We start from the raw sequence: 12,722 nt of genomic DNA, 5'->3' as shown, positions 1-12,722 counted from the left end.
TAGATAATCAGTCTTTATTCCCTAACACGACCTTCATGTTGCATTTGCCAGCATGTCTCAAGCTGTGTAAACATAAACAATCAGTAAACCGTAGCTTTTCTGACCCTATTTAAAAATAATCATTTCTAAATTCTGTAAGTTTGTGTTTGGCTGGTTATTGAATTAGCTTCACTCTGATTATTTTCAGGACTTTGTAGGACGGAGAAACTATTTGAACCTGCTGTGCATTGGAAACTTGGATAAAGCTCCAAAGTGACTGAAGTAATGAGAGCTGAGCTTGAGCTGCGACTGTGTTTGATGGTGCTTTTCAGTTGCATTCTGTTCATCCAAAATTGGACATGTCAGTAATGGATTGCATTTATAAAGCGCTTTTCTAGGCACCCAAATTCCACTATTCATTCACTCTCACATTCACACACTGCAGGCAAACCACAGTTGTAGCCACAGCTGTTCTGGGGCAGACTGACAGAAGCCAGGCTGACATATCGCGCCATCGGCCCCTCTGGCCATCACCAGTAGGCGGTAGGTGAAGTGTCTTGCCCAAGGACACAACGACCAGGACAGAGAGAGCTGGGGGATCCAACCGGCAACCTTCCGGTTACAGATGAGCTTTCCAACCCCCTGAACCAACTGTCACAAATGTCCATATTTAGAGGATGTGGTCATTAATGTGTGACCAGAGTCCAGGTGTGGAAATCCCAGGAAGCTGATTCTGTTCATCTGGACCATGAACACAATCAAAAGTTGATTCATGTCCAGATGAACAGAATCATGGAGACTTTTGAGAGCTGGGTCTGTCTGTTTGCAGCAGAGCTTGACACTGAGAGGAAAAGTCAAAGATGGTGAGGATGGATTATTGATTAATGCTGGGGAACCGTTGTTTTAACATTAGTATAAAAAGCTTTGGTTTAAAAACTCCCCCTTTTTTCTAAAAGTGCAATTCACATCACTTAGTGTGTGCACAGAGCACCACATCCAAACAGTACTGGTTTCCAGGTATGAGGAGTTGGACCATAAAACATTATCAGTGGAAACCAGCTGTCCAGCGATCAGCTGTGAGCCACACACGGAGGTCAGATGACAGGTGGGGGGGAGCAAAGTGCAGAGATGACCAGCAAAATGCGATGAAGCACAGGAGAGCAAAGATGTGGAGTAGTGGCATAAAAAGCTTGAAGGAGTGGAAGAGAGGAGGCCAGAGGAGGCATCGCTTCAGTTTCCCAAATGATTGATCCTCAGCAACAGAGCAGCTGTTCATGGGCAGCGTTAGGACAGTGATACGTTTTTAAGAAAGCCAAACTTTTGTTTCAGAGACAGATCAAACGGCTAACTGCAGGCCTGGAAGGGAAATCTCGCTCTAGCATCTCCTGACTCGAAGCGATTAGCCGCCTCCTAACGCTAAAGAGTGTAAAGCAGTCAAAGTGCATCGCTGTGGTGGAGAATCGTCAGTGAGATCAGAGAAGACATAGAAATGTCCGCTTTCCTTCCCAGACATCAACATCATCTTGTCTCCTCTGCCTGTCTTCTTTGACAATGAGACGATGCCATGTATTTATTTGTTATCTGTTTATTAGAGATTTGAGCCTCTTTTATTTCCCCAAGTTAATTAGTATTGTTTTACATTTATATATTTGTTTTACACGCATGAAGTCAAGTGTATAGAGCGTAGCATGATGACCGCTGCATGACCCTGCGGCTAAACTGAATGCCTCACATTACACTTCCACTATAATAAAAACAGTTTTGTCTGAGAGGGCCATGAGATATGAGGAAAATCTGATATCACGATATTTTACCTGATATCACGATATTTTTTACCTGATATCACGATATTTTACCTGATATCACGATATTTTTACCTGATATCACGATATTTTTATCTGATATCACGATATGTGTAAATAACCTTAAATGTTATTTTTAACCATGTAGTGCCGAACACTGCGCTGGTTTACTTATTCAAATAGACATGAAAACAAAAAGTCTGAATGAATTGAAACGTTTGATTTTACCCACACAGAGGTTTTCCACAAATGACTGTGACAGTAAGTCTGTGGTCAACACTAAAAAGGGTGCTCTGTTTTATTTATAACATATAAAAATGAGAAAATAAAAAAATGTGATGACCTCAGATTACAGACACAAGTCTGGATAGCGACTATAAAACGACTAACCGTCACAGGTAGTTTATTTAACTTGTTCTTTGGTGCGTAGAGAGACGGTCACATGCAGAGTTGTAAACATTCATTTTGCAGGTAATGACTTTTCAGCTGGTGGAAGACATTTGTGGCGCTGCTGCCTTTTAGCGACAATAGTTTTACAGCATGTTTGTCAAATTACCGCATTTTGCAAACAGCTTATGATAAAGCGATTTCAGCCATGGAAAAACTAGCGATACATCGAGTAAGTTCGATATATCGCCAGCCCCTACTTCACAAACATAAAAATAGACTTAGTGTTATACTAATACTTGAACTGATTACCGCTATAAACAAAATAACTGCATTTATTTTGCTAGTACTAGCTACGAACAGGCAATGACAGAACAGCAGTGTAAATGTATGCTATGTCTTCTAATGATGCTGCCTAAGGGAAGCATGTATAATGTAAACAGAATTGGTCCTAGCACTGAACCCTGTGGAACTCCATAATTAACCTCAGTGTGTGAAGAGGACTCTCCATTTACATGCACAAACTGGAGTCTATTAGATAGATATGATACAAACCACTGCAGTGCAGTACCTGTAATACCTACAGCATGTTCTAATCGCTCTAATAGGATATTATGGTTTCGAACGCTGCACTGAGGTCTAGCAGGACAAGCACAGAGATGAGTCCACTGTCAGAGGCCATAAGAAGATCATTTGTAACCTTCACTAAAGCTGTTTCTGTGCTGTGATGAGCTCTGAAACCTGACTGAAACTCTTCAAATAAACCTCTGCAGATGATCTGTTAGCTGTTTGACAACTACTCTTTCAAGGATGTTTGATATGAAAGGAAGGTTGGAGATTGGCCTATAATTAGCTAAGACTGCTGGGTCTAGAGATGCTTTTTGAGTAAAGGTTTAACTACAGCCAGCTTGAAGGCCTGTGGTACATAGCCGATCATTAGAGATAGGTTGATCATATTTAAGATCGAAGCATTAATTAATGGCAGGACTTCTTTGAGCATTTTGTAGGAATGGGGTCTAAAAGACACGTTGATGGTTTGGAGGAAGTAATTATTGAAGTTAACTCAGAAAGATCAACTGGAGAAAAAGAGTCTAACTTAACATCGATGGTACTAAGAGTAGCTGTAGATAATATTACATCTGTGGGATGATTACTGGTAATTTTTCCTCTAATGATAAAAATGTTATTAGTGAAGAAGTTCATGAAGTCATTACTAGTTAACGTTAAAGGGATGGTTGGCTCAACAGAGCTCTGACTGTTTGTCAGCCTGGCTACAGAGCTGAAGAGAAACCTGGGGTTGTTCTTATTTTCTTCAATCAGTGATGAATAGTAAGATGTTCTGGCTTTGCGGAGGGCTTTCTTATAAAGCAGCAAACTATTTCTCCAGGCTAAATGATGACCCTCTAAATTTGTGACACGCCATTTCCTCTCCAGATTACGAGTCATCTGCTTTAGGCTACGTGTTTGAGAATTATACCACGGAGTCAGGTACTTCTGATTAGAGACCTTAGTTTTCACAGGAGCTACAGTATCCAGAGTCATACGTAGTGAGGAGGTGAAATTATTAACAAGATAATCGACCTCTGTTGGAGCAGCGTTCAGGTAGCTGCTCCGCTCTGTGTTGGTACAGGGCATTGAAAAAGGAAGTGACTTGTGAAGTCACTTCCTAGCACTCACTTGAGTCAGCCCTCTGCTTTGTGCTCTGCTCAGCTGTCTGTCCTCCAGGTTCCCTGTCCTACTTCAGTAGGGGAGGCATAATTGGCTGTTGTGGCGTCAGCCTCTCCTTCACCACAGCCGGAACCCACTGCTCCATCCCTGCTCTGCAGCTCAGCCACAAACAACACCCAGCCATGCATATAGCAAGTCTCATTACCATCTTATAACCGTCTGCTTCCCTCTTGCTGCTATCCTACTTTGACGCTTCACCCCTGCACTCACCTCCACTCTGCCTGCACTCTTTTCTTCACCCCTCATGTGCACTGTTCACTTCTTTCGATGGTCCCAGCTACTGAAGCTCTTCTACCATCACTGTCTCTACTCCTTGCGTCTGCACTGTCCCACCTGCCCGACTCGTATTTATACTTATGCTTCTATTGATTTTCATCTCTTCTCTCCAGAGCATTCCTCCACCTCATAGGATATTGGATTTCTACTCTCACTACAGATGAGTGTCGTCTGCAAACAGGTGCTTCTCTGGCCTCACCTGTCACTCTGCCCATTAGCACTGCACACCAGAGTGGGCTCAGAGCAGATCCCTGATGTAATCTCACCAACCTTACGCCCATCCTGCACCACCCTCACATACTTCTCTGCCACTCTTGATTTCTTCATGCAGAACCACAGCTCCTCTCTTGGCACTGTATCATCTGCTTTCTCTGATCCATAAAGACTCGGTGAAGCGTCACATCTGTAGTGCTCTTCCACTCGGTGCATGAAACCATACTGCCACGCACTGATTGACACCTCTCTTCTTAACCTGGCTTCAACTCTTTCCCATGTCTTCATGGTATGCCTCATCAGCTTTGTCCCTCTGTTTTGTTCTGCAGCTCTGTACATCACCCTTGTTCCTGACACTTGGTCGACTAAACGAGGAAAAGTAAACTGGACTAAACTAGAGATGGACCGATCCGATATTACGTATCGGTATCGGTCCGATACCGACCTAAATTACTGGATCGGATATCGGAGAAAAATAAAAAATGTAATCCGATCCATTAAATATCACGAAAGCACCTCACAAAACTTGCAACACGCCGTAACTCACCTCAGAACGTTAGCACGTCGGAGCAGTATGCATCACGTGATAGAGCAGCTGTGGCATGCGGGACCTGTCGGTGGTCTGGATAGCATTTGGAGCTTCGCTAGCAACCCGGCATTTCATCTCCGACAAAGTTATCCCGAGAGAAGTAAAGCAAGTGTGTAAGTCCATCTCTGAATGTTTGTAAAGCATTCCTGCGTTAAGCTTAACAAACGACTGCCTCTTCTTGCTGCTACTTCAATCGTGAAACTGCTTAACGATCAGCTGATCGGCTTTTCTGTCGCGAGTCTGTCTCTCTTGTTTGTTTTTGGCCCACTTTGCACCAGAAAGAGGAAACCAGCGGCTGAACAACAGCAGCACGTTTAAGCTTGATCAGCTGTTGTTAGAATGTATTTAATATTACTTTCTACACCAGGATCTTTTTCTACGTAGCTGACGCTGGTAACTGTGCAGGGGCGGATCTAGCAAAGTTTAGCCAGGGGGGCCGATAGGGCATTAACAGGGAAAAGGGGGCACAAAGACATACTTTTCTTTCTTATTCTCATTTAAAATGTCGAGCTTTTAATAAATAATTATCTGACACCCAAAGTTTTAATTTGATGCAAAATGAATAGAAGTCAATTACTGTATATAGTGACTATTAAGTCTAATATATATACCCTAGTAAGCTATAGTACTTTTTCCTTTGGGAAGGTACCATCTGTGCAGTCTGCAATTTTGTTGAAGAAAGATGTTGAATCTATTTAATATTTCTTGAAAAATAATTGATTTCTGTGCATTTTTTTTTCACACTGCATCAAATTAAGGTTGATTACGTCGATTAAGCATCATGAGGTGGAGGGTGGGGGGTGGTTCCCTATTTTTTATTTATTTATTTTTGTTGTTGCTGGGAGTTGGAACTCTATTAGTTAGGTTGCTTAATATATATGCTAAGTAGGGCTGCCACGATTAGTCGACTAGTCACGATTACGTCGACTATCAAAATCGTCGACGACTGATTTAATAGTCGACGCGTCGTTTGAAACTTTGTAAGATCACAAAAGACGCAGGAATCAGTAGCAGGATTTAAGAGTGTAATAACGGACTGAAACAGAAGATGGCAGCACTGCATGTACAAGGATGTCAGCTGCCGTTAAACCCCGAAGAAGAAGAAGCAGCAGCTGTGTCCCAGAATTCATAGCGCGGCCCTGCTTAGTTTCCAACAATGGCGGCAGCTAGTTAGTTTTAATATTACTCTTATTATTCTTTCTGGGTCACAAAATAAACGTTTAACATATTTTCAGGCGAGAATGTAGCTGTGTAAACCTCAAATATCTGCTCAGTTTATCAGGACACCACATATTTTCAAAAGCGCTCCGACGTTTTCGGAGACGTCTGTTACCCACTAGCTCGATAGCGAGCCGGGGGCTAGGTCACTAGAGCCGTGAGAACACCGGACTCCCGGCAGATCGTTTTCAAACCCACCGCCGTCTTTCACTACTCAGGTTAAACATGATATATGAGTCACTTAGATAACTTAACAATGTTATTGTTTGGCTTTTTTTAGTATTTTATTTGTTCCTGTTTGTCTGAGATTAAAGTTATAGTTTTTACACAGCTGAATAAACATCAAGCAGACAGCTGATTATCAGAAGTGTGAGATGCTGTTATAGGTTAGATAGCAAGGAGTTTATTAAACTTCACCGAAACAATCTGCAAATTTCATTAAAATGTAATAAACTATCATCTTGTCTTTATTTTTAGTTAGCACAGACCTTAAACACTTCAAGCTGTAAGCTAATGATAGTTATATAAGAGCAGATGCTGCTGGTGCAATAAGCTGTACGTTTTACGTCCAATGGATGATGATCTGATTAGTCGACTAATCGCAGAAATAATCGGTGACTAGTCGACTATCAAAATAATCGTTTGTGGCAGCCCTAATGCTAAGTACTCTTTAAAATACCAGAATAGGGAGGATGGTGTAGGTCTAAGTTTATTAGATTGATCAGTATTGCTGAACTATGAAATATTTTTTTTGCATACAGGTATAACAGAATAGCTTTAGTGTAGTTGTTGTTTTAAACTTGAGTATGAACTTATACAAAATGCAGCAAGATATTTAAAAAACAGTTTTGTTGATTAAAAAACACTATATCGGATTCATATCGGTATCGGCAGATATCCAAATTTATGATATCGGTATCGGACATAAAAAAGTGGTATCGTGCCATCTCTAGACTAAACGACTAATCTCAAATCAAGAAACACTCGGATATTAAGTGACGTTTGAGAACCGTTTAATGGAAAATGTCAAAAACTAATAAGGTGTTTTAAACCATTATTCACGTTCTTCAATCATGAATGATGCCGCATAAATGTGTAGCACTTCACATCGTTAAACATTTTCTTTCACTTACTGACCTCCTCACCCAACGCTAAGGCGTAGACCAGGGGTGGGCAACTCCAGGCCTCGAGGGCCGGTGTCCTGCAGGTTTTAGATGTGTCCTTGATCCAACACAGCTGATTCAAATGGCTAAATTACTTCCTTAACATGTCTTGTAAGTTCTGCAGAGGCCTGGAAAGGAACTAATCATTTGGTGTGCTGACCCAGGGTGAGATCCTGCAGGACACCGGCCCGCGAGGCCTGGATCGCTCACCCCTGGCATAGACCATCTACCTTTCAGCGAAAGCTAATTTCTGCTTCCTGTCGCCTGCATTGTAGATGATGACTTTGTGTCCACAGAATAATGATACAGTCGGGACAACAGTGAGAAAGAAACGTAGGGCTGAGCTGTCCTTCCTTTAGCTCTAAGCTCTCTTTTCCTTTCCTGTGCTGTCTGTCTTGGGGGAATTAGCTCTCACTTCTCTCTATGCGAGTAATACAGTAGCATTAGCATTAGTTGACACACTGAAGCACTTTGTGTATTTACTGTGTGTTTTACACGTTACTGTCTCCATCCTCGCTCCGCTCCAACACTCGCTGAAGTGCCTCAAACAACAACTTGTAGATATTACAGTAATCAGTAACAGAGTACTGTTTCAGTAATTGTAGTTACAATTGTGCTGCTACTTGTGTTAACAAAATTCTCGCTTATCTGCACATGGGTGGGTAGAAAGAGGGAAAAACATCGAGCTTGCTGCTTTTCGTCCCGCTACAGGCCCGATGTCAAAGTAAGTGTAGATATGGTCACTACGTTAGTGCTTTAGAGCAATTAAAAATAAGAGTGCAACAGTAAAACTGCACCCAGGACAGAAGCGGCTACATCGTGCTGAACTTCATCAGGTAACAAAGGCAGCGGCGCAGCATCCATGTCAACCTGTTCGTGTTTGTGAAGGAGAATCGCTGTAACGGTCGCTCTGGTGTTCATCTTCACTGCGTGTGTTTGGTTTGAGTTCATGAACAAACTGAAAGAAAAATGGTGTGTGTGTGTGTGTGTGTGTGTGTGTGTGTGTGTGTGTGTGTGTGTGTGTTAGCATAAGGATTTTTGTTGGTGTGAGTCTGTAGTCTCAGATTTATATTGCGAGCTGGTAATTATGCAATATTTCAGATCATTTTACAGACAAAGACAAAAGTAATGTAACAGGTGTACTCTGGTAGAAACTAAGTAACATTTGGTTTAAAGAAAAGTAATGAGTAATGTGTAAACATTACTTTTTTTGAGTAATGAACCTAATGCTGGTTCCGGCCCACCTTTAACCCCTGAGTGTAGCAATATAAATGATGCATAAATTATTTGGTTTTGCTCGTTTCATCTCTCGGCATGTGATAAGCCCGGTGATGGAGGGTTGGCTCTTGTGTTGTTCTTTCCTACCCCCGTGACAAAAATGTGCCACAGGTGTCTCCACCAAACACTCAGCGATCGAACACCAACCTGTTAGTAAAGCAGCTACAGCCCCAGTGTCCCCAGCTACTTCACAGAGGTCCTAAAAGTAGAAAGAAAGAACCAATTAAATACTTTATTTTTTATTGTTTTTTACTGATTACATCTGTACATCTCCAGGGGTGTCCATGTTATCTGATCCTGGTAAAGCTGGTATGATAATGTGTTTTTTAGTTGTGCAGGTATTTACGTTTTACCCTGTTTCCTTGCAGATCTGGAACATCAAACAGATGATAAAGTTAACACAAGAACATCTGGAGGCTCTCCTGGACAAGTTTGGCGGAGAACACAACCCTCCCTCCATTTATCTAGAGGTAAGATCGTTTCGGCTTATGTGAACAGAACTTGCTGTGACCCTCGTAAATGTCACCGGAGGTGTTGAAGCTGTCGAGTTCGTTCCTCACGGTTCTTCTTTGGCAGGCCTATGAGGAGTACACCAGCAAACTGGACGCTCTGCAGCAGAGGGAGCAGCAGCTGCTGGAGGCCATCGGGAACAGCGCAGACTTCTCCTGCTCTCAGTCTGCTATACCAGCCCTTCTGGAAGTCAAGATAGGAGGTTGTGGGGTTGGTGCAGGGCCTCAGGCTTTCCACTCGGCCCCAAACACTTTGGCTGTCCTGCAGACCCCCACTGACACAAGCCGAGCCAACCCTCGCTCCCCCCAGAAACCCATTGTCAGGGTCTTCCTGCCCAACAAACAGCGAACAGTGGTAAGTGAGAGCCACTCTCTCGGGATGCTTATGTGGATTTTAAGGCACGAAAGTCTGATTGACGAGGCTCCTGAGAGCCAGCGCTTCATTTGCAGCAGCAGATATTAATGTTCAGAGTTGATACATCCTCTTGGTGAGCTTTGCATCTGGTCTTTCACAAACTGCTTTTTCATGTTGACTTAGTTTTTGCTGAGTTAATGATGATACAGTGTAACATGTAACGTGTTGCTGAGGAACACGTGATTATTATTTTGTCATAAAACCTCAGAGATGAAAGACGGCGTGCAGCCTTTTTGACTTTAGGTTGCACAAAGTGCTCGGTCTCACTCGCTGTCAGATGCTCACAGCAATACAAATCTAGTTTAAAATAAAACGTGGTTTTACATTAAGGCATAAATATTATAAGTCCCTTTATGTATTTGTATTTCCATTCAGTTGACAGTCGAGCATTGGGCAGATACTAACCCTGAATCTCAGAGTTAGTATGACTGTTGGATAAAAAGCACGTGGGTGTAGAAAAAAAGTGCTTGTGTGAATGGCTGAATGAGGCAAGTTGTCTAAAGTGGTTGGAGTAGAAAAGCGCTGTATCAGAAGCAGTCCATTTACTGTTCAACATCTTAATCCCTCACCAGAGAAATGCACTCGTGAAGCAGCAAAAAGGGTCCGACAGAAAATGATTGATACACGTTGTTCAGTCTGACTCCTGCAGCTCATCCTGCACCGTGGCTGTAACAGCTGTGGTCGGTGGTGTCCATCATGGACATCAGCTTGGCTCTTCCTCTGAATTATTGTTGCACATTTGAGGAAACATCAGGCTTGATTTAAACATTGCATTCTTAACTTTGAAAAGTAAAATGTGACTAAAGATTATAGCCAAGAAGACGTACTGACTTGGTATTTATTACTAAGACAAACTCTTTGCTTATTATAAAAAAAAAAGTCCCGCAGATCGACTCAGACATGTACAGGACGGCTGCTTCTCTTTTCTGTCTCTGGCTAAACGTAGTTCTGTGTGACAGTGTCTGGCTCAGCTTGGGAGTAATTCGGAGCCTCTGTGACGGACTTGTGTGGTGATTTCTGCATAAATCTGCACAAAACTTCAGTTTGTCATTAACCTCCTAGGACCTGCGTCCACATGTGTGGGCATCACATTTTGGTTTATTTAGACCAAAATACTCAATTTTGTTCTACAAGGGCCTGATATCCACTTACGAGGACTTTATGCTGCCACTGTTCTGTCGAAATTTCAAACGAATATCTTCATATGTGGCTCTGATTTTTCTTAGAAACAAAAATCGGGTAAAGAAAAAAAATCTGGTGATTCTTTGTTTTTACGTTCATCAGGTCCCAATCAGCCCAAATATCAAAGAGAAATTAAAAATGCTGCTGTGGAAGAGTTCGGGTCTTAGCAGGTTGAAGTGCATTCACAGGTCTGCTGTGGTTTAATGCAGACGAAGGCTGAGAGCATTAGTCTGACCCATAAAGTCAGAGTAAAGCTTCCAGCGAGGCCCAGCCCTGCACGTCAGCTGGATCGTCGGTGTTCTGGTTCTCTGAATGTTGACGATCGGCGGAGGTCGGGCGAGGTGACTGAATGTAATACTACTGTACTGCCAGCCTTCCCTGAAACGATGACCTGTGGCTGCTGGCTGAGAGATGTAAAACCCAAACCTGGTTACATCCTGTCATTTCTGTGTCGGTTCAGTGAGTGTCGTTGTGCTGCCTTCAGGTGCCGGCACGCTGTGGGATGACTGTGAGGGACTCCCTGAAGAAAGCCTTGATGATGCGAGGACTCATTCCAGAGTGCTGTGCAGTCTATAGGATACAGGATGGGTAGGTGTCTCACAGACTTATCAGTCGCTGTTTCGTGTCACTGCGTCTCCTCGCGTCTTCACGTCTTGACTCCTCCCAGCGAGGATGTTTGAGAAAGATGTGAAGAAGCTGCCAGATGAGAGGACTGTGCTAGTGATTTAATTCTTAGCATAAAACCTGAATTCACCAAGTTATTACAGTTTGTGTTTAAAGGGTCAACTTCACTGTGACATTATGTTAATTTTACCTCTGCTGCCTCGTTACAGATATTATAAGAATGGACTGATGTCGATGTCACGTGCAGATTCCCTGTCTGGCAGTCAGGATACTTCCAATTTAATGTTTAGCCAGTTTTTTGCTTCAGGCCTTTATCTGCAGACATAAGAACTATAGTATGAAAATGAGTTTGGTAACAGCTGGGAATCTCTGTTTACTGCTTCTGAATGATTAAGAGAGCAAATAGCAGCTAACGGCTACTTCATGAAATGTGGTGAGTGTGAGCGCCTCTGTGAAAGCAGAAGTTTGAGTAGTTGGCTGCTCTGGTTCAGATGTGTGTGGCACAATGACCCACAGGATCGGACACCTCAGCGAATTTACCCCGAGGTCTGAATGTGCACCACTTTAAAACAAACCCAAGAACTACAGCTTAGACCAGCGGTCCCAACCTTCTTTAAGGTGTGGTGGATAAATACGACAGAAAAATGATACGACCGAGACAAAAACGGGGCTCTTATTTAAATATAATAAGTGCGAATTCACTGTGTAGTTGTGTAACTTTATTCGCAGCGTCCTCCTGAAATGCGCCAACAACATTGAGAGCAACGTCCTCCTCTCTGCCCCTTAATGCCCTCTGGTCGCTATGGTAACGCGTAACTATTTCTTTCAAAATAAGACACAACTACAACACGGGAAAAGACCCGGGGAAACGGAGTTGACGATAAAAACCCTGAAAACCGTAAATTTCACACCCAAGCCTCAACTCTCGCGACCCGGCACCAAACGACTCACAGACCGGCGCCGGGTTGGGGACCGCTGGCTTAGACTATCGGCCTCAGTTAGCACTTTAAAGTTAACGTTCATAACAGTCTAACTAGAACAAGTGTGGCACGTTTGGAGGGGCTGCGAGGGAAAGCTTCTCTCTAAAAAGAACACGATCGCAGGTTTTTAAAGCTACATGTGGATAACCACAAAACTTCTGAAACCACGTCATACAGCATATCGGCACAAAGACCTCGTACCAGCTGTCAAGCACAGTAGTGGAGGGGCACAGCCGCTAGACCTGGGCACCTTCCAACAGTCGTACTTCCGATGGGAAGCATATTTGGCTGCAGACTGGAGCAGCCAGGCATCAAACCACCAACCTTCAAGATAGTAGAGGTTAAGCTCCACCTTCTGAGCTACAGCCACATAATGTGA

At 43.0% G+C, this 12,722-nt stretch overlaps 1 protein-coding gene across 2 annotated transcripts in view; it reads left to right on the top strand.

Annotated features, from left to right (window-relative positions):
- braf (B-Raf proto-oncogene, serine/threonine kinase) overlaps nt 1-12,722 on the top strand; it is a 31,971-nt gene that overhangs the window by 1,737 nt on the left and 17,512 nt on the right. For both annotated transcript variants that reach the window (XM_082510382.1, XM_082510381.1), the window contains exons 2-4: nt 9,002-9,103; nt 9,210-9,497; nt 11,224-11,327. In XM_082510382.1, coding sequence (XP_082366508.1) covers nt 9,002-9,103; nt 9,210-9,497; nt 11,224-11,327 — 494 coding nt within the window. The remainder of the gene's footprint in view (nt 1-9,001; nt 9,104-9,209; nt 9,498-11,223; nt 11,328-12,722) is intronic.

The sequence above is a fragment of the Aulonocara stuartgranti genome (genome assembly GCF_965226115.1).
Source record: "Aulonocara stuartgranti genome assembly, chromosome: 17".
NCBI lineage: Eukaryota > Metazoa > Chordata > Actinopteri > Cichliformes > Cichlidae > Aulonocara > Aulonocara stuartgranti.
Note: the sequence above shows the minus strand (reverse complement) of the source record. Positions and strands in the feature narration are given on the sequence as shown.